The sequence below is a fragment of the Pseudonaja textilis genome, chromosome 7 (genome assembly GCF_049901715.1).
Source record: "Pseudonaja textilis isolate UNSWEBS1 chromosome 7, rPseTex1.2, whole genome shotgun sequence".
NCBI classification, from domain to species: domain Eukaryota; kingdom Metazoa; phylum Chordata; class Lepidosauria; order Squamata; family Elapidae; genus Pseudonaja; species Pseudonaja textilis.
The window spans coordinates 48,446,217-48,472,466 of NC_141996.1; the positions used below are offsets into that span (position 1 = coordinate 48,446,217).

Genomic DNA, 26,250 nt, shown 5'->3' on the forward strand with positions numbered 1-26,250 from the left:
ATGCACCCAGCCTGCAGGCCGCCAGTTTGACAGCCTGATTCTAGAATACCATGTTCTTGGGCAACTAAAATAAAATGAAGAGCACTGTGATTTGATGAGATTTTAGACTCTGTTTTAATAGGGTTTTCCTTGAATCAGAATGGCTATATTAATAATTTTGAATTTGGTATATATTTCAGCAAAGCTCTCTCATTATGCTATTTCCATATATGGGAAGTGTTAATGCAGAGAACAGAAAGAAGAGAGCCATTTGATACGCTAAATAACATGCTAGCCAATGTAAATTATATATTTGTCTTAAGTATGGAAGCTTCTCTGAGTGTTTCTGTTGCTTCTGTTATACAATAACTTCAATTGTCATTCACAATATTCTTTTATTTGTATTCTATTTCACTCAAGAATCATAATGATTAATATTTACCAGCCATGATCCCCTAAAGGGCTTAGGGCAGAGGTGGTATTCAGCAGGTTCTGACCAGTTCTGGAGAACCGGTAGCGGAAATTTTGAGTAGTTCAGAGAACCGGCAAATACCACCTCTGACTGGAGATTTTACAGTATCCTTACCCTGCCATGCCCACCAAGCCATGCCCACAGAACCAGTAGTAAAAAAATTTGAATCCCACCACTGGCTTAGGGTTTTCATCTCACTTATCTTCTATTTCTGTAAAAGGTTTTTAAAGAGGCTACTGTGAAACTCTGAGGAAGCTAAAAGCTTTGATATATTTTCTAACCATCAGAGGCAGTAAAAAGCTCACTAATTTGAGTTCTTTTCAGCCCACAGTCTGAGCAACGAGGGCCCTGTCCAGTGTCAGAATGGTCCAGGTCACATGGGTCATTTGTAAGTATCAGCTATTCTTTCTCCTCTTTTTTTTTTTTATACAATAAAAAGATTCCTGGCTGGAATGGCATGCAAGGAGTGAAAAGGTAAACAACTATTGTACAGCACTTTTTTTTAAAAGAGCCATTCATTTCAAGCAACATTCTAAAAATAAAATACTACAAATAATATGATGAGCAAGAAAAATAGAAAAATCTGGAAAAAAAAGAAAAAATGTCATTAGTTGTTTCTTCTTGTTCTCTGTGGTGGACTAGCCCACTCTGAAGCTAAAACAAAAAAGTATTTGGCTTGAGGCTTATGAAGTTCTCCTTGAAGTAAATCACTACATGAATAAAGATTCCAGAAACTTTACTCTAAAGTCCAAAAACTTGGGAATCTTTGGGTTTTTTTTGCTACAGATATCTATGATTATTCTAAACATATCAGCATGGGTAGCAGCCAAAAAAGCCAGTGCAATCCTAGATTGATATAGGGTTAGAATCAAGATCACGTGAAGTTCTAGTACCACTTTACAAAACTTTAGTAAGATCTCACTTAGAATACTGCATCCAGTTCTCGTCACCACAATATAAAAAAGATGTGGAGACTCTGGAAAGAGTGCAGAAAAGAACAACAAAAAATGATTAGGGAGTGAGATGCTGAAACATACAAAGAATGGTTACCAGAATTGGGTATGTTTAGTCCAATGAAAAGAAGGACTAGGGGAGACTTAATAGCGATGTTCCAATATTTGAGGGGCTCCTACAAAGATGAGGAGATCAAACTATTTTCCAAAGCACCAAAAGACAACTTGCTTTCAGAAATTGTGAGTGCTCCATCAATGGAGGTTTTCAAAAAGAGACTGACAATCATTTATCTGAAATGGTATAGGGTTTCCTGCTTGAGCAGGAGGTTGGATTAGAAGACCTCCAAAATCCCTTCCAATTCTATTATTCTATATTCTCCCACAGTACAGCATTTCGGACAAACATGCACACACACACACATACAAACACACACAATCACAGCTGGTTTTTAAAGGGCAGAATTTTGACTATAATCAAAAGATGCATAGGCAATCCTTGTAACCATTTGTCAGCAATGAGTTTTAAGATAAACTAATTGTTACAAGTAAGTGTGAAGCAGAATATAGGTACCATTCTTATCTTATTCTGATAACATTCAAGGACAGTTTCAGGGTGTGTGCTGTTGTAAGCATGCTACCAACATTTTCTGTGTTTTGAAGAACTTATAGGAGCCGTAATACTGAATGAAAACAAGCATAGTCAAAACATGTCTGCCTTGCCACATACGATGCCCTTTACTTTTTAGATTTGTGAATCACAAAGTCTATACAAAGATAACATTCATAACCTCTGCTACTTGCTTTCAGATACTTGGCTCCAGCCTTAGCATATTTCATTCATCTTTAGTCTGTCCTCATCTTACATTTTCTTCTGATATAAGGTTTTGAGATTATCTTTTCTTAAACTATAGTGCAACTCTCAAAAGGTACAGGGACTGAAAATTTTTATTAATAATTCCCATCTCACTAATGTTCCTCTAGCTTAGGTTGTGGTTGTACTTAAAACCTTATTGGGCTTCAAGTGTTGGGTAGTCTTAAATCTTAAGAAAGTGGGCAAAATCATTTGTGGCTATCTGGTCTTATGAAACTAACCATTTATCTATCTATCTATCTATCTATCTATCTATCTATCTATCTATCTATCTATCTATCTATCTATCTATCTATCTATTTTCCCACCTTCATTATTTAAAGCAGATGCAGAATATGCAATTGCCTGCCTTGTAGGGGCTAATTTTGAAGGCAAGGTGGTCTAAATGGGGATCAACCCCCAACTCACATACACAACACTAGCAGTAGAACAAAACAGAAATGAAAAGGAATACTGCATGCATCATGTAATTTTACAATGTACAATGGGTCTTCTCAAGCCTTATAGACAAGGACAAAGTAAACATGGTGTAAGATCGATTCCTTTACCCTTCTCCCACGGAACAAGTCCACTCGTTATAGCTCCACATGTACTTGGACCTCCTGCTAAAGCAGTATGTAATAACTATATACTGTGAGATCACCCAGGTCTGATACTTTATCAACTGCATACTTATTTGGATTGTGAAGTCCCAGCTATAATGACTCATAGTTTTGCCACCTCAAAGTTAGGTTACTACAACATATTACAAGGGCCTACCTTTGAAATGACAATTCTGAAACTTGAATTGGTCCAAAGTGCAGTTAATTATCAGCTAAATAGTAGAGATTTTGTTACGTAATGCCTAGTCTACTGGCTGCCAATTAACTTCTAGGACCAATCCATTGTGCTGATTATCTTACATGGCTTGGCTCCTGAGGTTTTTATTTATTTAGTGTATGGCAAATACATGGATTTATAGTAGTTCAATCAGATAGTGGGCCGGTGTAAGCTCTTGATAGACATTCAGACACAATGTGATGGATATTTTGTCAAGGAGCACCACAGTCACACTGAGGGGTAAAGACAAGACTCCACTTAAACATTGAGTCCTGGCAGACACCATGTTGGGTATGGATCCTGTTCAGAGTTGTCCCCCATAATGATCTGAAAGGATCTATCACTAAGCATGTTGTTTATTAGGTGATAGAGGATTTTACAGGGGATGATATGACTCAGTTTGAAAAGCAGACGCTTCTTCCACATGGTATCATATGCTGCAGTAGTAAGGTCGATGAACACAGCTGTGGCTTTTAAGCCTCGATATGTATTCAGGGAGCTAGGAGTTCTACAAACATGTCTGGCTGCCAACTTCATTGATTGCCAATTCTTCAATGTAGTCTGGCTGCCAATTGTTGCTAGTCGTTTGGTTCACACTACTGTGCTATCCAGGGTGCACCATGAGGAGGCAAACTAGCATCATACCCTGGCTTCTGAGGTGTTATTAATGATCACTGGTTTAACTGAAGTTGGACAGTATGTTCTCTCTGCATTTGTCACTATGTACTGGGATATCTTGCATACCAAAAAAAAATATGCCCTAAAATTTACTCAGATTTTGCATATTGCTTGGGACCAGTCTGTTCCATTAGGGGTTTAAAACTTAATGGAGTACGGGTTAAGTTAGGGATAAAGTTGTTATTTGCTCGTTTTTTATTGTTTGTATCTTTTCTATTTTGTAAACTGCCATGGTTTCTATGGAAATGAGCTGTACAGCATATAAAAGAATGTAGTAAATAAATTTATCATTTGCTTCTTTCAGAAAGAAAAACTTGAGGTTGTTTGATCTACCAGTTTATACCATAATAAGTTACGTTTCCTTTATATTGAGAATGAATTCCACATATATTCAAATATATTGTATTTTTCATTTCAAACATAATTAAAATTCTGTTCTATAATGAAAGCTGCTCATCTTTCTTGAGTGAAAATTGCTAAAATGATGTTTCTTGCAAAATATTGTCTGAAATACATAACTGAATTTGCATGGTTTTGCATTATGTATATCATTAATTATACAGTAATAATTGTCTGACTGAGCAATTGATAGTAGGTCAGAGAATACATGCATTGTTGACATCATCAAATTCTGTGTGCTGCATGAAATGACATTTTGATTTGTTTTATAGCTTCTCAAATGAAGAAATACTTTCACTTAGAAATACCCAAACAAATATCTAGTTGACCCAATATTTTAAGGATTATGTTGCATACTGTTAACAAACAGTGAAGCTGACCAGATGGTTGACTAATTTACATTTGACTGTTTGATGTTTTCATACCAAAGCATCATAACAACAACAACAACAAAATGAAAATGCCAGAGTGATCAAACAAAAAACAATTAAAAAAAACATTTCTGTGACTCAGATTATGAAAGAGCTTACACACTAATAATCATTTGAAAATTTGGTTACATGTTTTCAGCTTCATGTATCAAAACTACAAATTCTATGAGCAACATATAAAATGCTCCTAAAAAACAACAACATACAAAACCTGATAGGATTTTTCAAAGAGACCAAATCTATTGGGTTCAATCTTCTATGATTAAATGCAATAGCAACCTTCACAGGAGAATAGACCCTGCATGATCAAGGTTTATATTCATGGAGAGAAGTATAATCATGTACATTTTTCCTATAAATCTTCTCTACCACCTCAGAAAAATTAGAGGTGATAAGAAGGGAGCCACAGCAGATGTTTCTTATAAACCTCTGTACATTTTTACATTTATGAAGAAGACTAACTAGAGAAAAGAGACGGAAGGACTTTTTTTCCATGTCCTTATTAACGTGCTTTTCTCACATCCATAAATTGGGAGAAAAATATATCAGTCTAAAATGTGGTGCCCTCACAAATTATCCTTACCACACCTCAGCAATGCTGCCCTTATAGAGTTTCAATACAGTAATTTCAGATAGCAAATGGAGAACTCCTGCTATACTTTCCTGTCTCACCCAGTAGGAAAACCAACAAGAAATTGCTGTCCTGAATCTGTCATAGGGAAAGACTCATATTTCAAGCCTTGCTTTTTAAATAAAATAATAGTAATAATAATATTTAAATATCATCATTATCATGAAGTACAAATGACTAGCCTCAAATTATCCTACTTTGTGCATGTTATTTGAAGACCGTTCTATTGCTGGGGAAGGTGGAAGGAAAGAGAAGAGGAAGCAGCTAGGTGAATGGACTCTGCAATAGAGATGATGGATACCCCACTGAAAGACCAAATTAGGGACAGATTATATCACTATACAGTTGCTATGAGTCAACACTGAGTTAATTTTTTATTATGTACTGTGTGGTTGTTCTGATGGGACTGCTGATATCCTGGAAATCCTACTGAACTATAAAATAATTATTGTAACTAAATCAGTACATTTCTTTTAGAGAAATACAGATATAGAAGAAGGATACACTCATGTTATCAACCCCCCTCAGTACTGTCTGGGAAGAAGAGCAATTTGAAATACAAAGCATCAAGCTTGAGACAGAATCTCTGAGTATTTCTGCTTTCTCTCTGTCTGGTTTTCCATGGGAATAAATTTTGATCGGAGATACAGCGTTTTTCCCCTCCATGCACCATTCTTATTCTCTCTCTCTCCCCCACTCCTTCCCTCCCTCCCTCTCTCTCATCATCTCTCTAGAACATGCAACATTATATGCTGCATTACACAACACAAACACCAAATAGCAGATAATAGATGTATTGTTCTGTGAGTTTGATATTCCAGTAAAAAAATGGAATATAATCTCTCCCAAGTGAAGCACCTTTTGTCTGACAATCAGTTGGAGTAGGAACATTCCCACAGCAGATCTGCATGGCCAACTAAAGCTAAGCAGATCATTGTCCTTGACTGTGTCATCTCAAGTTCACCCTTGAAGTGTCTTTAATTGCCAGTTTGAGAACTTTTGTCTTGGGAGAAGATAGAAAATACCACTTCCAAACTAGAACAGAAGATAGTTGAAGTTTGCCTCAATAACAGGCTGGTTATGAATGCAAGTGGCAAGTGGCATCACAAAGCCATAATCTTAAAATGATTAATTAAATACCTTTCAGTCACAAGAGACAGTACACGACAATAAGCCCTAAATCCAATCAATATTCCATTTAATTGTGTTCCACTCATATATGGTATATATTCATTATTACATTTTTGCTGAAAGGATAACTTACTGGGAAAGTTCTATGATACAACCATAAAAATCCATAAATAGATCACAATCCTTATTCACTAATTAAAATACTTAATAATTTATTTTAAAAAATTACAGTTTCTAGATGCTTTTCCTGCAACTGTCTTTAGCCATGCTTCAAACGTGTCCTCAGATTATGAAGAGAGCATTATAAATTGTGCTACTGTTAAAACATTTTCAATCATTTCCATTAGTGAGCATGTGTTGAGATAATATTTTTCATTATACCTATTAAGCCCACTCTAGGATTTCCACATTGGTCTTGTTGGTTTTTCATTTTTATGATTGTACTGGTGATGGTGATTTGGGGAAATTATGTTATTCAAATTAATAACAAAATATTTTTATAAACAAGTGAAAGTTTCCCGTCTGCTTTTCTTGGGGTGGGTCTGAATCAAGAGAAAGGTCTTTCAGGACACAAACTGTTAAGCAGCCCAGAGCCATGCAGATGTTTTTATGTATACTTACCCTTATCATTCATCATGAGATTGATCTAAAATACATTGAGAACATCAGGTTACTTGTTCCTGGGAATTAGGTGCTGTTAATACTGAATAGTTGTTGCTTTATTCTAGTCTATGGAATAGCTATTTGAAAAACAGTAACTTGAATTGTTCTCATAAAAAGAGATCTGCAAATGTGTCACATAACACAATTTATGCCACAAGTCATTTTTGAGGTTGAGCGTGAACATCTTTCTTGATAAACAACTACTAAAATTTCATTGAACAAATTAGTCCAAGAACATGGCATGTCGTGGGACCATAAATAATTCTGTGTGTAGAATAACATTGTAAAATAACTATATCTGTTGAAGTTCTAAACAGTTTTTTTGTGATCTTTTGTTCACCTAGACTGTAATGTCTGGAAGATTTCATTCTACACAGCAAGCGTTGTGTTTATTTATTTCATCTGTTGATCTTTTCATGAACTTATATTGTTTATAGGCCTTCCTGAATAACATTAGTATTTGGCTACTGAAGGAAGCCAGGAATCATCCACTAAGTGTGGTACCATTGCCATCTTTCTTCACATGTTTAGATATGTGGTAGTGGTGAAAAACAATGAAATCTAAAAGTATAATTGCCTAAAATGCCTTGAAATGGCCACAGGATGTCAGATGGGAATATTACAGTCTCTACAACCCTATATTTTATCTTGTTAGGGCATTTTGTGGAATTCTTAAGGAGACTAATCCCTTTATTTTCTCTACAGTACATCAAACCTCTGCTTCCAACTGGGAGAGGCATACTGTGACAAAATGCATTTTTATATGCAATATTGCATGACCAAAAAAAAAATATCCGACATGAATTTAAACAAGGCTAGACCTTATGCTGTCTCTGTAGGCACAAGCAATAAATTTCCTGTACAAATGCAAATGAACAAAACATTTATTCTCTGAGAAGATACTACTATTTATGATGATACGTAGAATGATTTTGAATTCTTAGGACTTTTTAAAAAAATGAACATATCATGTCAAACACTACTTAGGAGCCACTTCCAAACTAAGCCAAGGATGTGTGCAAAACAACCCATTGCTGCATTGGATCCTGTTTTGTTTCATTTTTTCTTTAAAAGTGATAGGAATGACACTACAAATATCGTAAGTAGATTCTTGGAAGTATAATTATCTCGAGAGTATGGTAAAGTTTTAAGACAAATGGTTGTCAAATCTCTTTCTTCTATACCAGGGGTGTCAAACTTGCAGCCTGCAGCCCAGATGCATCATGTGCTAGCCCTGGCCCCGCCTAGTTTAGCAAAGGGGAAAAAAGTCCCGATACGTCATGTGATGCTACTGGGATGACACAAGATTGACACCCCTGTTCTATACCATTTACTGAAATGGTATAGGTGTTGCTGCTTCAGCAGAGCGTTGGATTAAAACATCTCCAATGTGCCTTCCATTTCTATTATTCAGTTATTCTGTTAAATGCTGTAGCTCTAGAAAGTTAACATCAGCCAGGTATTTTTAAGGTCAACTAATATTTTCAATATTCCTATTTATTGCCCCTTCTAAGTCTATTTTATAATTGTTTATACTTTCAGATGAATTACTGATTGCTTCAGTTATATTATATCCTTTACCTAGCTTACCCTAAACATAATATTACAGTAATAATGAATCCCTATAAAAAAAGTTTCCTTTCATCAAAATTTCTGATTATTTTTTTGTGACTACAAAAGAATAAGGTAGTACTTCATAAGCAGACCAATTGTTTATCTTATATTTGCAGGAATTTAGTACTAATAAGAAGTTCTTTATAGATGGGACATACACTTAAAAAAATCTTTCTGTATAGATAGAACCTTCCCAATTGTCACTGCAGCTAGTTCCTAGAAGAGATATTGTCAGAAAGGTATGCTTTTGTGTACCTTTATTTGCCTTCAGTTCCCTACTCACTGACCCCAAAGTGCATGTATATGCACACAGCCTTAATCCCCAACTGAATCAGGGGAAAATCTGGAATTACTTGTAGGGTATTTTGGTTTCTAATGCAGCTGTTACAAGTGTTGTATTTGGCAAGGGAACAAAAAAAAGGCGCCGCATACCAATTTCGTGAGCCACTGTAAAAGCCGCATGGAGGCCGTCATCTTCAATCACTGCACAGCTGCGCTCAGGAGAGCATATGGTTCCAACGTCAGCCATTCCCAGAGTATCACATGAATGATGCCCACATAAATCCTACAAGGAAGGGAAGGGAAAGAAAGCATTTGAAGCATAGTTTGCACCCACAGGGTCTGACAGCTTTAAGCTGCAGTCTGATTACCAACTGTAAAGCCAAATAAGGATTATAGCCAAGATAAGGACAAAGACATCAATAGCTATGTTTTGGAGCAACCTATCCAAAGATGCAGTCCTGCAAATGTGTTACAACTGCAATTCCTAGCTAGCAAGTCTAACAACAAATCAAGAGAAATGCTACTTTGATGGTCTAGACAGGACCACAAAGTCCTAACTGTGGATTGCTAAAATCAAATTAAAACTGCCCATTTATTGCAAATAGTTATGCCACCCCTTGAATTAGTTGCCTTCATTTATAAAGATATTATTTTAAGAAATCAATGTCCCTAATAAACTATAGCATTTGCAATGGGCTATTGTTTGAAATTCAAGAGAAAACTAAATTTTGTGTATGCAATGCTAGACCATGAATAGTTTTACAATGTATTTTGATGCAATGATGATTGCTGGTGAAGATCAGTATTGATAACTTCATACACTGTAAACCTTCCTGAACCTTTTCCATAGATAACCTTCAACTTTGAGCCCTATGTTTACAGACTGTATCCAAGGTATGGAAGAGAAAACTTTCTGTTGGATATTCCCCCTCTTTCTTTCTAACTTCTTCTAACTGGCTAACCTCAGGTCTGTAAGAAAAATGACATCATTCTGTCTAAAGATTATTATAGCTGGAAGGCCGAAGTTCAGTATGATTTAGAACATGAATGCAATACAGTCCCTGAACTCACTGTAGTGTCAACTTATATGATAAGGAATTGATGAGGCAACTAAATCATTAAGAAAGAACGTGGAGGGTATGTGCCTCTGAGTCAGTCTTCAAACCTGCATGAATATGCTTTTTTCCTCGGGCTGAAAGAGTTATCATTAACCCAATCACTTAACTGGCTTTGTGTCTAAAGCAAAAGGTTTACAGTCTCTTGGTTTCTAGCTTGGTAACTTAACTACTCCACCAATTTCCATATAATCAATTTCCAATTTTAAAATAGGAGGAAAAGGAGAATAGAATTTTCTTTGGTGGACAAGCCATAAATGATGCATATATTCATAACTTAAGCAGTGATCTTATCACATGCTAGTACTTTTAACTGAATGTTCCATCGTCTTTTTTCCCCGTGCATAAGGAAATTTAGCAATTATTTTATTTTTTTATTTATTTGTCAAGCAATTATTAGATAACAGGTATAAGTATAACCATGGTTATGAATACATGAAATGGATACAAATAAGAAAGAAAAAAAAAGGACAGAGACAGTAGGCACATTGGTTGCTTATGCACGCCCCCTACAGACCTCTTAAAAATGGGATGAGGTTAATAGCAGACAGTCTAAGGTTAAAATTTTTGGGGTTTGGGGAAGAAATCACAGAGTCAGGTAGAATATTCCAGACATTGACCACTCTTTTGTTGGAGTCGTATTTCCTGCAATCAAGTTTACCTTGAGTTTGTATCTATTGTGTGCTCTTGTATTGTTGTGGTTGAAGCTGAAGTATTCATTGACAGGTAGGACATTGCAATAGATAATTTTATGTACTATACTTAGATCGGACTGAAGGTGGCGTAGTTCTAGGTTTTCTAGGTTTGGAATTTCAGGTCTGGTGGCATAAGGTATATTCTGCAACGAGTAGAGGAGTGGAAACTCTTCTTGTGAAATATTTCTGGACTTTCTCAACTGTATTAATATCAGATACGTAATGCGGGTTCCAGACTGATGAGCTGTATTCAAGTATTGGTCTAGCAAATGTTTTGTATGTTCTAGTTACTAGTGTGATATTACCTGAGAAAAAGCTACGCAGGATTAGGTTGACAACTCTTAATGCCTTTTTGGCTATTGTAGTTACAGTGGGCTCTAGCACTTAGATCATTAGAGATGAATACTCCAAGATCCTTTTTTTTTTAGTATTTATTTGATTTGTCAATCACTTACCAGATACAGGTATAAGAATAAATATAGTTTTGAATACATGAGATAGATACTTATAAGAAAAAAAAAATAGGACAGGGATGGTAGGCTCTATTGGTGCACTTATGCACACCTACAGGCCCTACAGGCCTCTTAGGAAGGGGGTGGGGTCAATAGTAGACAGTCTAAGGTTAAAGTTTTTGGGATTTGGGGAAGAAACCACAGAGTCAGGTAGAGTATTCCAAACATTGACCACTCTGTTGCTGAAGTAATATTTTCTGCAGTCAAGTTTGGTGCAGTTAACTTTGAGTTTGTATCTATTGTGTGCTCTTGTATTGTTATGATTGAAGCTGAAGTATTCATTTGCAGGTAGGACATTACAATGTATGATTTTATATACATTTAGATCGGACTGGAGGCGGTATAGTTCTAGGTTTTCTAGGTCTAAAGTCTGGTGGCATAAGGTATTCTGCAATGAGTAGAGCAGTGGAGAAATCTTCTTGTGAAATATTTCTGGACTTTTTCAATTGTGTTAATATCAGATACATGATATGGGTTCCAGACTGATGAGTTGTATTCAAGTATAGGTCTAGCAAATGTTTTGTATGCTCTAGTTAGTAGTGTGATATTACCAGAGAAGAAGCTACGTAGGATTAGATTAACAACTCTTAATGCGTTTTTGGCTATGTAGTTACAATGGGCACCAGCACTTACATCATTTGAGATGAGTACTCCAAGGTCCTTGACAAAGTTTGGATCCTCAACAAGGTCTTGACTATTTAGCTTGTATTTTATTTTCTGATTTTTTTTTCTGCCAATATGTAAGACAAAGCGTTTATTTGTTGAGATTTGAAGTTGCCATTTGTTTGACCATTCTGATACATAGCCGAGGTCTTTTTGAAGGGTAGTAGAATTATCTGTGGTGTTGAATAGCTTTACATCATCAGCGAAGAGAACGCAGTTTCTCTGAATAAGATCACAGAGGTCATTTATGTAGAGTATGAAGAGAGTTGGTCCTAAAACACTGCCTTGGGTGACACCACTGTTGACAGGTACATAATTTGATAGGGCACTCTCTATTTTGACCATTTGTTGCCTGTTTGACAGGAATGCTTCTATCCAGTTATGAAGGTGTCCAGAGATACCATGAAATTTTAGTTTTAGGAGTAGTTTGTCATGTACCATTGAATCAAAGGCTTTACAGAAATCTATGTAAATTGCATCAATTGCTTTGCCCTGATCAAGTTGTATAGTCCATATGTTTTTGCAGTATAAGAGTTGCAGATTACAGGATAGTTTTTTTCTGAAACCAAATTGTTTGTTAGAGAGTAGGTTGTTTGTCTCTAAGTGGAGGATAATGGATTGGTTAATGGATAATAAGTAATAAGTAATGGATAATGGTTTATAAGTAAGAATACAATAAATTGACACTAAATGAAAATTCTGAACAGGTAATGTTATTATAAAGACATTTAGGAGCCATTATGCAATGGCTTATTATTACTAAATAATTAGCCCTTACTAAAAAAATTTGTTGATATTTCCTAATCTACAGTCATATACTGTAGCATTTGCTGTCTAGCACTCTTAGAGATATGAAAAGTCTGTTTAGGGAATTTATTAGAATTTATTTAATCAAATATATTATAAAGCAGTTAAATTTTGTGGACATCTGTGATTAAATAAATTTTGTGGACATCTGTGTATCTGTGTTAGCAAAATTGTTCATTTTATTTTTGCTGCTTCAAAGTGAGCATCTTTTAATGAAACGTACTTGTTGGCTTTTGGGTATCTTTCCTTGACTGGCGGGGGTGTGTGTGTAATGATCCCTGTTGATCTGATATTCTGAGCCAAGGAAAACATTCTGGAAAGATGGCAGATGGATAAAGCTTGGGTACTAAGAACAGAGATGAATCCTTTCTGGCACAATTGGTATTATGCAATTATTTAGCCAACATGAGAATTTATCCGACTGCACACTTTCCCAAATGTGAATGCAAAAATGTACATATGTACCATAACATAACAATGTGCAAAGGGAAACATTAAAAGAAAAGCATTTTGAATAGTTGTGAAATTAATTTCATTTTAAAGATAAACGATAATAAAATTATGTGTTGCTTATAATTAACTTTTCCACTCTGTTTAATAGTCTTATGAAGCAATAAGTGCTATCTTGCTCTGACTTCTTATTCAAAATAAGGATCTGTTGAAAAATACAATTTAGGGACAACCTGATTTTTGTACTAATATAGCACTGTATATCATTAGATATCCTTATTAACTTAATGAATCTTTGAAAAGAGAAGTAGAGCATATGTAGGATTAATGATGCTTGCCTTTAGATGATATACAAGAAATTATAATCTAAGAATAATTTTCATGCAGATTAAAGAGTCAAGAAGATATCTTCAAAATATCTAAAAGAATGTCTATTTTTAAAAAAAGTAGTAGCATACTTCAAACTTTTTGAATGAGGCACATTGTATTTAAGAAATGCTGTAATTCTCCCCATTAAATATGAACTGGCAACCAGTTCTTATTCTGATATGGAAGTAAATAATTTTGTTTTTTGTGTGTGATTACATGACAGGATGACAGGTAAGGGGGAAGAGTGCACAGACTTATCATGAACTCAATTAATTACTTTCATACTGAAACATGGTATTCCAAAAGATCAAGATGCTGTCCCTTGGATACATATGGATCAACTTAATTGTTCTTCCTTGTTCTTTATCATTAAGTACTGAACATGAAATAATCTGGGTAAGATTCATTCTACAGTCCTGTAAAAGGTATAATGGAGGAACAAACGCATCAAAGGCTGCTCACCATTCCTCATATGTTGAATTCTGCGGGGCTCCCATCATTCTGCGGTACTAATAATTATACTAAGTATGTATTCCATAGATGGTCTATGCCGGTGGGCTTACAAGTTGTTTTTTCTTCTTCTTCTTCTTCTTCTTCTTCTTCTTCTTCTTCTTCTTCTTCTTCTTCTTCTTCTTCTTCTTCTTCTTCTTCTTCTTCTTCTTCTTCTTCTTCTTCTTCTTCTTCTTCTTCTTCTTCTTCTTCTTCTTCATCATCATCATCTTTTTAGCCATTTTCTATCTTCTGCAGGATGAAAGCCTTTTCTGTGTGTCTGGCCCATAATACTTGCTGATGTCATCGATCTATCTTGTTTTAGGTCTCTTTCATGGACACTTTTTCTCAAGTGGGATCCATTCTATGACTGCCTTGGTCCACCTGCCATTAGCTCTTCTTGCTATATGACCAACCCATTTCCATTTCAATTCTTTTACTTTCTTGATGATATTGTATACCATACCTTCGTTTGTTCTCTAATCCATGTGCAGGTCTTTCTTTCATGCCTTGTAATGCCGAGCATGTATCTTTCCATGGCTCTTTGAGCCACTTGAATGCTTTTGTGTCGATTGTGACGTTAGTGTCCATGTTTAACCAGTGTAAGTTAGAGCAGGTAGCACACACTGATCGAAAACTTTCTCTTTGGGCATAGGGGGAGGTTGTTCTTGAAAATTACTCTTAGCTTGCTGAATGCCTACCAACCATATTTAACATGCCATTCAGTTTTCTTTATTGTATTACCTTCCATTGAGATCCATTGGCCAAGGTTTATGTAGTGGTCTACTATGTCTATTTTTTCTTCAGACATTTTTTTCTTTCTTTGGATATTTTTTTAAACATAACCTGGCTTTTTTTCGGCTTATTTTAAGCCAAATGGTTCTCCTGCTTACATGTTTAAGTACTATATATGTCTACAGTATATGTGCGTATGTATGTGTGTGTATACTGTACAATCTAGAACTTTAAGATCACAGATCTTTGTGTGCAGAGCTTATTCTTTGTGTTTCTAAAGAATATGTTATATGACTGTGCAAAGTATTTCTTGCCACCAAAGTGAATGGGTGAATGCATCATTATTCATAGGAGAGGCTTGAGCATAAATCTGCAGTATGTTCAAGAATGGCTTATGATAGTAAATGTGGCAAAACTCAGATTAAAAGCAGCACCTGTAAAAACAGTTCAGATGCTCTCTAGGAGTCATTCCAATCATGCCAATTCCATTCTTTATAGAATATGTGGTTAAGTAAGTGCCTTTTCAATAATGTTGTTTTTACAAGAAACCAGCCAGGAAGTCCATCAGCAGGTTGCCGTATTTCTTCAAATCCTAGATTATCCTGTTTCATTTAAAGATTCCTTTTACTAATTTACCACTTCCATGAAAATAACATACACCAACAGATGATACTATTAATATCCTGTACAGTAGTGATATTTAGCTACCTATGTGTAACCTCTTATTGAATTTTTATTTTGCAAAATGTGTACAGATATTGAGAGTCTGTTTTTTAATGACTGTTATACTATCATTGTCCATATCTTTCCACAACTGTATTTCATTCAAGAAAGTTGTTAGATTTGAAATACTATATTGCTGAGTTTAGGAAGAAATCAATGTCTGGACCTCATTAGGAAAACTGCATAATCCATTTTAATTAAAATTACATTTAATTACATTTAATTGTTGTTGTTTAAAAAAACTCATGTTTTCCGTTTGTTATGTTCAAATCTTTAAAAATTTACATGACTGCTTGTTCAATGCAACTCTCTTTGACCTTTACACGGTTGCCTATGGGAGTATTCAATGTGAATGTTTCATTGAGAGAACTGTTCTAATAGGCTTTAACTAAATAGATAAATTTAATTAATTATTTTACTCCCCCCCCCCCCCATTTTACAAGTCTGCTGATCAACTGGATAGAACAGGTGACCTGAACAGACCAGATAGACACATAGAAATACATTTTGCACCCATTATAATACTATAATCTGCTAGGAAAATCAGGCATCCAGTATTTCCACAAATATTGCGATGCTACATATTATTAAGTATTGCAATATGGAATTATTGGGATGTAATGATTGCACTTATGTCATGCTACCTAAATCAGACATACAAACTGCCTGGTTCATATGCTTATTTCCATTTTTTTCCCCTTACGAACAGTAGTCTTGAACAGAATCAAATAAACAATTAAATCCTTACTATGGTGATTGGCACCTGCTAATAATACAGATTAAGGACATAAGCAAAGAATTTATTATAACTCATTGTAGCATTTTTACATTGCTGCTGGTTCTTCTCTCAAATGCCTCAAAAGCAATTTGAAGAAAAATCACAATCATTTTCACTTCTGTCAAAATTAATGAGCAAACATTGCTGACCTTCTACAAGCAAGCAAGCAAATGGACAAACAAGCTCCTATATCCACTACATCAAAAGATAAAGGGTTTGCTTTTACTGATTCCAGCATGTCCTTACTTCACTTTGTTTACATTTGGCTGGTCATATGCACGCACACCCACACGCGCACACACACACACACACACACACATATACACACAGAGGTTTCTGTGAGAAAGAGTTAAAAAAAATATACCAAGATGTCCCTTGAAGTCTGAAAACCTCAGACTTAGAAATCAGGAAACATGGTGCGGCAGAGGTTTCATATTGCCCTGCAATAAATTGGCTCAACTCTCAAATAGCCAACCTTGAAATACCAGAGATTTAAAGCCCTTCAGATGGCAGCAAATATAATATGTAGAAATGTTTTACTCTTAGTTCTCAAAGAAGTATAATTAGGAGTATTTCTTTCATTTATTTATTTACAACCGGCATATCCCAAAGTGTTGGTTGTAAAAGTGCTGTCTGATTGTTGGAAAACAAGCAGCCAGTATAGAGATGACCCAGTAAGGGCCTGGGTTCTTGTGGGATTTAAACCTTTGCTTCCTACAATAGATTTTTCATATAAATAACAGATGGAGGAATAAAATGTGGAAAGATGCAGCGCTGGACTTCAGTGAGGGAAGATTGGGTGAATAATAGATGAAACATTTAGTTTCAGACTGAAAGTCAAAATGTTATCTTGTTTTCAGTAAATAGCTTCTTCTTAATAGCTACTGAAAGCAGAAAAAGATGATGTTTTAATTATCACATTGTAATAATTTAATCAACAAAGGTTGACACATTTTTTTTCATTTTTAATGCACCATCCTGATAGTACTACTGAAAGAATACTGTAAATAGATCAGATAACTAATCAATCTGTAGCTCTAGATAAGGTTATACAGACTTTAAACCATACTGATGAAAAAATATTTTTTGAAATAATAGATAAAACTTAAATGTTTAGTGAACTGGTTGATTATGAGAAGTTTATAAGAATGAGAGAAGCTCTTCACCTCTACCTAGGCAATGATATTAAGAATTGTACTACTTTTGATATTGAAAATATTAAAACTTATTAATAGTTGGAATTCTCCAATATTTGTATAATCTTTTTTTAACATTATACAATTTGGCAGTCTTCATGTTGTGATAACAAATTCCAGTTTTCAGCTATGTACCATATGATAAATGTAAATTATAAGAAACTAAGAATAGGATACACATTTATCATAAAAGCACCCAACTTCTTGTTTGGTCAACAACTTTGTTACCTAATTTACTTTGTGAACACAAATTGTGATGAAAGTTTAAAAAGTTGAGGGGAGAGTTGGAAAAACAAATGGTTAAACTAAATGGAAAGTATTATTTCTTATCAACCACCCAACAAATAGAAGTTATAGGTGGTGCTTTACACATTCTTTTTTTAAAGGTGCGTAATGATAAATTTTTGTGGGGATGTAATTTGTATTGTGATCCCGTAATCCAGTGATCCAAGACAAATGTATGCTAGGTAAGAAAAATCTCCTCCTTTTGCTAGTCCTACCAAAAGATCTCTGACCTGCCTTTCTGCAACTTTCTTTCTAGAGATTGGAGGAAAGTACAAAGAAATAATAAATTCACTGATGTTAATGAATGCTATTAAATAAGTTGATGTCTCTGTTTTAAATTTATTATGTAAAATAAACGTGGAGGCTTTCTTCTCACCAGGGCCCATACTTTATTTGTTGACGATATATCAGTGGGGAGACAGGTAATATGGCTATTAATATCAAGTTAATACAAGAATGAATACACCTAGTATGTTCAGTCCTTTGGGGACAATTATGAAAGATTGAAGCCTCAAGATTTTTCATAAAACAAGGAAAATCAGACTGAGAGCTAATGGTGTAGTGGTTAAAGCACCAGACTGGAAAATAGGACACTGAATTATAGGCCCACCTTAGACATGAAAGACATCTGGGCAACTTTGAGACAGTCACTTTCTCCAGCCATAGAAAGGAGACAATGGCAAACCAAATCTGAAAATATTGCCAAGAAAATTGCAGGGAGTAGTACAAGCAGTCACCAGGAATCAATATTGACTCAAAGATGAGAAGGAAGGAGAGAAAGAAAATACTTACACTTTGAACTTAAAAAAAAACCATTATAAAAAACTCAAGACACTGGGAGTAAAAGAGTAAATAACTTCTCAGGAGAAGATAGCGCTCAATAAATGTATGATTAATATTTTTTTTTAAAAAAGACTGTAAAAGTACAATCACAATTAATTCTGACAATTATTTGATGATGGCAATGAAGAAAATTGGAGGTCATGATTAATAGGAGTTAGTGAAGGATGCTAAAAAGAACATTTTAGATTTATTCAAAGTAATGGGGAAATGAAATAATATCCCAGCCCCTTGGTGAAGGTGACGAAAGGATAAAATACAATAAAACAGAAAATCTGTTTTAATTATTGTCTAAGGTAAGGATATCTAACATAAGAATTTGAAAAAAGAAGACTGAAAGCTACTTTACTTTGAATGTGAAAAAAAATATAGTCAGCAAAAACCTTCTAATTTGGAAAGAGTTCAGAATCTGAACTTCAGATCTAAACTAAGTCTTAGTAGGAAAGGTTTTTGTTTAGCCATGAGTGAGTAAGGAAGGACATTGTTGCATCTTTTAAAAGAGTTGCCTTTTGTCACTGCAGACTGCAGGACATGGAGTAATGTTCTTAAATGCCAGGAAGCCATATATAATTGAATATTAGGAAAACTCCCTAAGAACGAAAGCAGATGGACAGTGCAACCAATTACTTCCTGTGATTTAAATTGCTCCCTGTGTGGGAGATGATGAATTTTTCTTTATGGGATGTCTTAAAACAGAGGTTGCCTTTAATCTGAACTCCTGAATAGGATTTGATATGGTTTGTTTGTTTTTTTCAAAATGTATGACTTTATACAATATTTTAAGTTATAAAAGCAAATAATCAGGTTAATATTTTTGTTTCACATTCTTAGATAATGAAATATGTATTTAAGGATTTGTTTTATGTAACATTTACATCAATTTGTCACATCCATTTATTTTTTTAACATTACATTATGTCCTAAATTAGCATATAACATTAGCATATAAAATGTCTTGAAAGGGAAGTACTCCTTCAATTTAAAGTGTTCAGCATTCTTCATAGTAACCTTACAAAAGAAACACTTTCCTACAGACAGCTTTCTGGCGGCATTTGTAAACCTGGATTAAGATTACTATAAAAAGAAACATGTTTATCCTATATAATCAGTGGTATATAAGTACAAGGTACTTTAACTATAAGAACAGTACCTAACTAGTATTCTGTAATAAATAGGACACTTGATACACTGCCATATAAACAATAAAATATTTACAATGATAAAATCTTTACAATGATAAAGCAAAACCTGGAATTTGTTAAACATCCTAGGAACCAGATAAGTGTTCCAACATTGTCTGTAGATGGAATACTGCAAGATTGTCTTTGCAGTATTCCTTTTAGAACAGAAGTCAACAATTTCATCTAAGTCTCAGGTTGGTACTGGTTCCTGATGAAGAATGGGCCTTAGTCCTACCAAAGAAGATCCACGATCTTCATGCATTGTGACCATTGTTTAAAATCAGAATGTGTCAAAAGGTAAATTTTGAAGCATGATGAATTCAAGATCAAAGAAATCATGTGCTTATTTTTTTTAAAAAAAGCAGTTTGTTATTTAGCAACTACCATCTGATTTCTGACACAGCATTACTGTCTGATAGCAAGAACAACTTAAATTGATTCTTGTAGCAATCTCCAAATTTTATATGTACCTTTTGCTGTCTCAAAGACACATGCCTCAACTTAATATGTTACTTTGAATATATGCAAATATTAACTTTGCCAATGAACAGGACAGAAAGTAACTGAAAAACAAACTGTTTAGAATAAACACTGTACAGAAACTCAACAGGCTCACATTTAGGCTTAAGCGTCTAGTTGCTAAGGAACCTACTTCACGCATTCAAAAGAGAGTTGCAAAAGTTGAATACCCATCCTAATGTTGCTTCTTGTCTCATTGAAAAAAAAAAACAGCTATGTTTTTTTAAATAAAAAAGCAGCCTTCAAAAGAAAAAGGGAAATCTGCACCTTTTGAACTGTTCCTTTTGACATTTTTACCTTCAAACTCTTAGTTATGTTTACATTCTGCACCATGCACAGTGATTCATTCTCCTTCAAATACATTAGATCAGGGCTGTTCAAACTCCCGGCCCACGGGCCTGATGCATTATGCCCTTGCCATGCCCACGCCCGGTTTAGCGAAGGGGGGAAAGTCCCAATACATCATGTGACAATGCAACGACAACACAGGTTTGACAGCCCTGCATTAGATGAGAACCAAAACATATTTCTTTATTTCTGGGCATATTTATTTATTTTTCCCTAGATAAAACAAACATAATTTTTCCAATGGAAACAAAGAATTCACTGGCAAAACTGCAGTGAATTTCAAATACACAATTTGCACCTTAAACAAATTGAGGTCTCTTGGTTTAAATGAACAGATGCTTTCTTTCATTGTGCTATACCATCATGGAATGTTGGTATAGCATGATGTGTAATTTATCCAGTATGGTTTATAAATCATAACTGAGTCCTCAGTTTTGTGTAAATCAGGCTACTGGGGTTTAAGTAATGAAGGTTAAATCAAATATGACATATGAATCTAACCTATGTTATATCATCCATATGTTTTCAAATCTGAAACAAGACATAACAATGAAGACAATGTACATGATGTGAATACTGTTATAATTACATGGTATAGTAATCGAACTATATGAAGCAGGCAAACATCTATCTTGGCAAACATCTATCTTAAAAGTCGGTTAAGCTAAGTTAAGTATGATGATGGGTACACATAAAATGACTCATGTTATTCGATGAACTTTGCAAAACATAATGGTAACCTATTTATTTTCATATCAGTTTAATAAATGTATTAGTCTTCATTCTTATACCCCCAGTTTATACAATATGATGAATGGGAGGAAAGGTGTAGTCTTTACTAGTCCAGTTTGCCATATTCATATTCATTCAACACAAAGTACACATCAACTTGTATTTTTGTTTTTTTAAGAGATCATCCTTAAAACAAGAAAGCTGCTTTTTGTTGTAGCTGGATGGGTAGTCATCACCTTCTTGGTTCATGAAAAATGGCTGAATACACATATTTTATTCAACAATGATTTGCTTAGCCAAGATTTGTAGAGAAATTGGCTGAGGCTGAATAATACAACAAAACAAGAGAAAAACACCAAGCAGCCATATTATGGATTGACACAAGATGTAAAATAGGTCATTGAGAGAAATAAAGTAAATAACAATTTGTTACCTAATTTTAGAGATTAATTTTGTCAATGGAATTTAACTCTGCATGAAATTATGTTTTTAAAACTGGAGTTAAAACCTGCAAAACATGAGGGCAATTTCCTGAGCTGAAACTTTCTGTTCAAAAGGTATTTTTATATTTACTTTAAGAACATATAGCACAAGTACAGCACGACTAGAACATCATAATATTTCAAGTATTTAGAGTAACAGAAAAAAATACACAGCTTGGGTATTTTTTTTCTTTCGCTATTCCCTCAACCAGAGTAACTCATTCCACAAACTATCCCAAGCCCTTCTTTTTCTGGCATTCTCCAGTGCTGTAGCAGAGGAAGGGAACTAATGGAAAGTTATGTGTTTTTCTGAAAGAAGGAGAAGTGGAAGAACACTCCAAACAAGACATTTGAAGCAAAAACTCAGTTTTTCTTATAAGATGTTCTGTTACACAAACAGTGTCACATGCTCCACACCAGAGCCATGCCCCCAAACTGGTTTAGCCAATCTTTCCAAAACAACATTCAGAACTCATTCCAAAAGTAGCAGGAATAAGACTTGGCAGGCTGGGCGACCGGTTTCTATCTTGTGGATAGTGAGGTACTGCAACCCCACCCTTCACCTAACCTGGTGCACTACCCTGTGGCTGTGTTTACATGTGGTTTGAATTTATGTTCTTCTCTCCTGAGCCACACATGTTGTGCCTCACCAATTTTATTACTACTTTCCCTCCATGCTGAAAATGTCATATTAACTCACCAGCAGCTATGCAAGAAAGCGGTAAGCTTTGTAAAACTGTATCATACAATTGGTCCCTACTTAATCTCAACAGAAACAACTCTGGATCTTATTCAAAGAAGCTTCTTTTGCTTGCTTATGTCTCATTTGTATAATAACTTTAAAGCACTTAAAGGAGAAAAAGAGTAATCTGATAGATTACTGATTTTTCTATTCATACCTTATTTCAATGAGCACATTTTAAAAAATATTTCAGCAACCTTCAGCAATAGCTCATGGCAATGTACCTGATTAAGTTAGATCCCAAAGAGAAATTTAATGTCTCACACTTAGATGCCAACTTTAAAATGGAAAACATTCTAGGGCTTACAGAATTGTTCCAAAAGCTGACTTAGCAAAATCAGTTAGAGTAAAATTTCGGACAGTATAAGTTGTGTAGAATATCTTATCAGGTTCCAGGTGGAATAAAAACATAAATGTCATGAGACCCCTGAAAGATATGCATATATATATATCAGGATTTTATGACATTATCCTGAAGTATTAGGCATGCCTGTTCTATATTAGAATTACAGATCAATTTCCAACTTAAGTGGATTCTGAGAAAACCTAATGGGAGACCAATTTATCTAATGTTTATAAAAAGCCCAGGTAAGAATAGCTGTTCAGACCCTTGCAGTTGAAGACTGAAATCCAGAAGCCATTGTTTCATTTTTCTAATCCCTACATGGCATCTATAGCATCACTGTTTTTGTATGTGCGTGAAATGTCAAACCATACATACAAAAGGGATGCAACTTTCAGCATCACAATTGTGATGCTTGTTGTCATTTGCTCATCCTTGCTGTCCCCATTGATGCTTCTGCAATCAGATATCAAGAAAAGCCACAAATGAGGTACTTGTGTGATAACACCTCTCTTCTCTTTGAAATTCCTAATATATTGGTGCAATAATGGTTGGATCTTCCAGTGGTAATTATATGATATATAAATTTCATTTAGATTTTCATTAATGTCTACGGAGGTTCTCACTCAACCAGATCATGGTTGTCCCAAAGGTTTTTTTTTTCTCAAGAGGCAAGTGGACCTTCTAGCTTTTCTTTGAAGACATTTTGCCTCTCATCCAAGAAGCTTCTTCAGCTCTGACTGGATGGTGGGGAATGGAAGGATTTATATTCTTTGCAGACAGCTGGACATGGCTAAAGAATGCAAATGTCCAGCTGTCTGCTAGGAGTATAAATCCTTCCATTCCCCACCATCCAGTAAGAGCTGAAGAAGCTTCTTGGATGAGAAGTGAAACATCTTCCAAAAACAACAACAACAAAACCCCAGAAAGTCCAGTTCCTCTTGAGAAAAAAAAACACCTTTGGGTTTTCATTAGTATTTCAGTAGAGCAGCATATGCAAAGTGCTAATGTGAACAGAAGTTAAACCAGAACCTCAACTACAACTCAGTTCAACTTCATGAAGTTCAGGAGAAAGCCACATAATCATCTGACACCTGCCATGAAACAGAAATGGTATTGAAAGTGGAAGTCAGTGTTCTTGGACTCCCTCAGCCATGCCCCATCCCTAACCTACCTCACGGGTGAAAAGAACAGCTGCATCGTAGTGCTCATCATGATCATCATCCAATTGATTGTGCTGGTGCTGCCACTTGCAGAAGTTTTTGAGTGTGGTGGCTGCATTCTTGGTGATCTCCAGACCTTTCTCCTTGTCTCCCAACACCACGACCTTCACAACCACCAGGCGGATGTGATTCTCAATGCTGGCATGTCCATAGAGCCGAGAAGCAATGGTGGCCAAGGTGAGCAAGTAGTGATGGAGGCCTTTGCCATATTTTTGGGTCATGGAGTCATCAGCCACCAAGAGAAGTTCTACCTGCCTGGCTCTAGAGATAGAGCGTTTCCTTCTTTTCCTAGAGTCCATGGGAGGGGCAAGAGTGAGAGGGGAATGTGCCATTCTGGTGGTCAGATCTATCCCCAGTCTCCCCTCCTGCCCTTGGGCCAGTTTCTTTTCATCCAAAAGTGGAGTCCTGGGGGAACCATGAGTCTCACAGCTGGGGCGGGAAGGTAGTGTTTCAAAGCTGAAATGATCCCTGAAGAAGAGATGGCGTCTTTGAGCGGACCCATCCCCATAGATCCAGTCCCGAGCAGCCTTCTCCTCTTCTGGTACAGCTTTGCCCCGGAACAAAGGTTTCACCGTGTAGCGGGCGTGCTTGACCGCAAAATAGCCATCTAAGCCACCACAGAGATCGAAGACTGCCAGAGACTGGGCACTCCCATCCACCGTGCCCCGATAGTAGCAGTGACCCTTGCCTTGGAGAAGCTGCTCGGTGGTTCCAAGCCACGCGTCCTTCTCCAGATCTAAAAGGAAGCGCTTCCCATCCAGGTAGAGGATGTAACCCACCTTGCCTCCTCCGGAGTAGGTCCGATCTATGCGGTCTACTACCCCACTAGGTCGCTGCTCCCGGAGCAAAGGTCGGAGAAGCCGAGGCGTGCCCGGCGCCGCAGCCGCTTTGGCTTGCTGCAAAGCTTTATCATAGGCAGGTGCTGAAGTTGCTGGGGAAACTCTGGCGGCGGCAGCAGCTTGTAAGCTTGCAGCCAGCGGCAGCAGCAGCGAGCAAACAATCTTCAGTTGCATGGTACTGAGCTCCAGGACCGGCGATCCGATGGCCGGGCAAAGGGACGGAGGAGCGGAGCGAAGACCGAGCGTTTGCACAAGAGGCGACGGCGGCAATCGCTTCGGTTCTTCTCACTGGCTTTGGGAAGAGAGACACCGCGCTTCCTGCCGCCACCAGGCATGGGAGAAGTTGAGACTTCACACTTCACTTGACGGCTGGCGAATCATCCGGCTGAGATGAGTTGCAACCGCACTCCGACCGGAGGAACCCTTCCTTCCTTCCTTCCTCCCTCTTGTTTTACCCTTGCTATTCTCTCTTCTTCTTCTTCTTCTTCTGTCGTTTGGCGGAAGGAAGGAGAGCGAGCGAAGGAGCGGGAGGGCAGAAGACAAGCCCCCGCTTGCCGGGTAAGGGAGCGGGGCGCGGGGTAAGAGGGAGAGAAAGAGAGAGACGTCCCAGGTTAAAGTGGCGAGCCTCCTCTTTTGAGTTGACGGGCGATGGCGGTTAGCCCCAGTCTGCCGAAGCGAACCAGAAGAACCCGGCGAGCGCTGTGAAGATGAGAGGAGGTGGAACAATGCATTTATAGCGGAATGCCATCCTGCAATGGCAATTTCAATAATTCGTCATTGCAGGCTGCCTCTTAAAGGGAGAGCTTCGAAACATCCACTCCCACACTTCCTTCGGAAGGGGGTGGGGAGAAGAGCAGGGCAGGGGGTCACGGAGGTAAGAAAGAAAGAAGGCCAGGAGGAGGAGGAGGAGGAGGGGGCGACTTGGGAGGCGACGTTTGAGGAAGAAAGGGAAGAATTGCCAAGTTTCCCCTCTGAAACGCGTCAAGCTGCAGCCTTTTCGGGAAAAGGCTGCTATTTCTTAAGCAGTCAGGTTGATGAGGTACTTTCCTTCAGCCCCCACTTTCCGTCCGGCCGGTTTCAACATTGCTCTCGTTATGAGCCATGCCAGTGAGGTGGTGCGACAACTTTGTGGGTAGAGGAGAAAGAGTGACTCTTGCTCAGAAATTGCTCAGCAGAAGTTCACTAAGCAAAAACAGAAAAAGAAAATAAGAGGGTTTTTTTTTTTTCAAACAGGGACTGACTCTTAATGTTGTAAGCTGCC

The 26,250-nt window shown here is 36.5% G+C and overlaps 1 protein-coding gene across 1 annotated transcript in view; it reads right to left on the reverse strand.

Moving 5' to 3' along the window:
* Positions 1-25,692, reverse strand: part of ADAMTS5 (ADAM metallopeptidase with thrombospondin type 1 motif 5) — a 48,625-nt gene extending 22,933 nt beyond the window's left edge. The window contains exons 1-2 of the mRNA XM_026700633.2: positions 24,102-25,692; positions 9,074-9,206 (exon numbers count right to left, since the gene is read on the reverse strand). Coding sequence (XP_026556418.1) covers positions 9,074-9,206; positions 24,102-25,163 — 1,195 coding nt within the window. The 5' untranslated portion in view covers positions 25,164-25,692. The remainder of the gene's footprint in view (positions 1-9,073; positions 9,207-24,101) is intronic.
* Between the last annotated feature and the right edge of the window lie 558 nt (positions 25,693-26,250).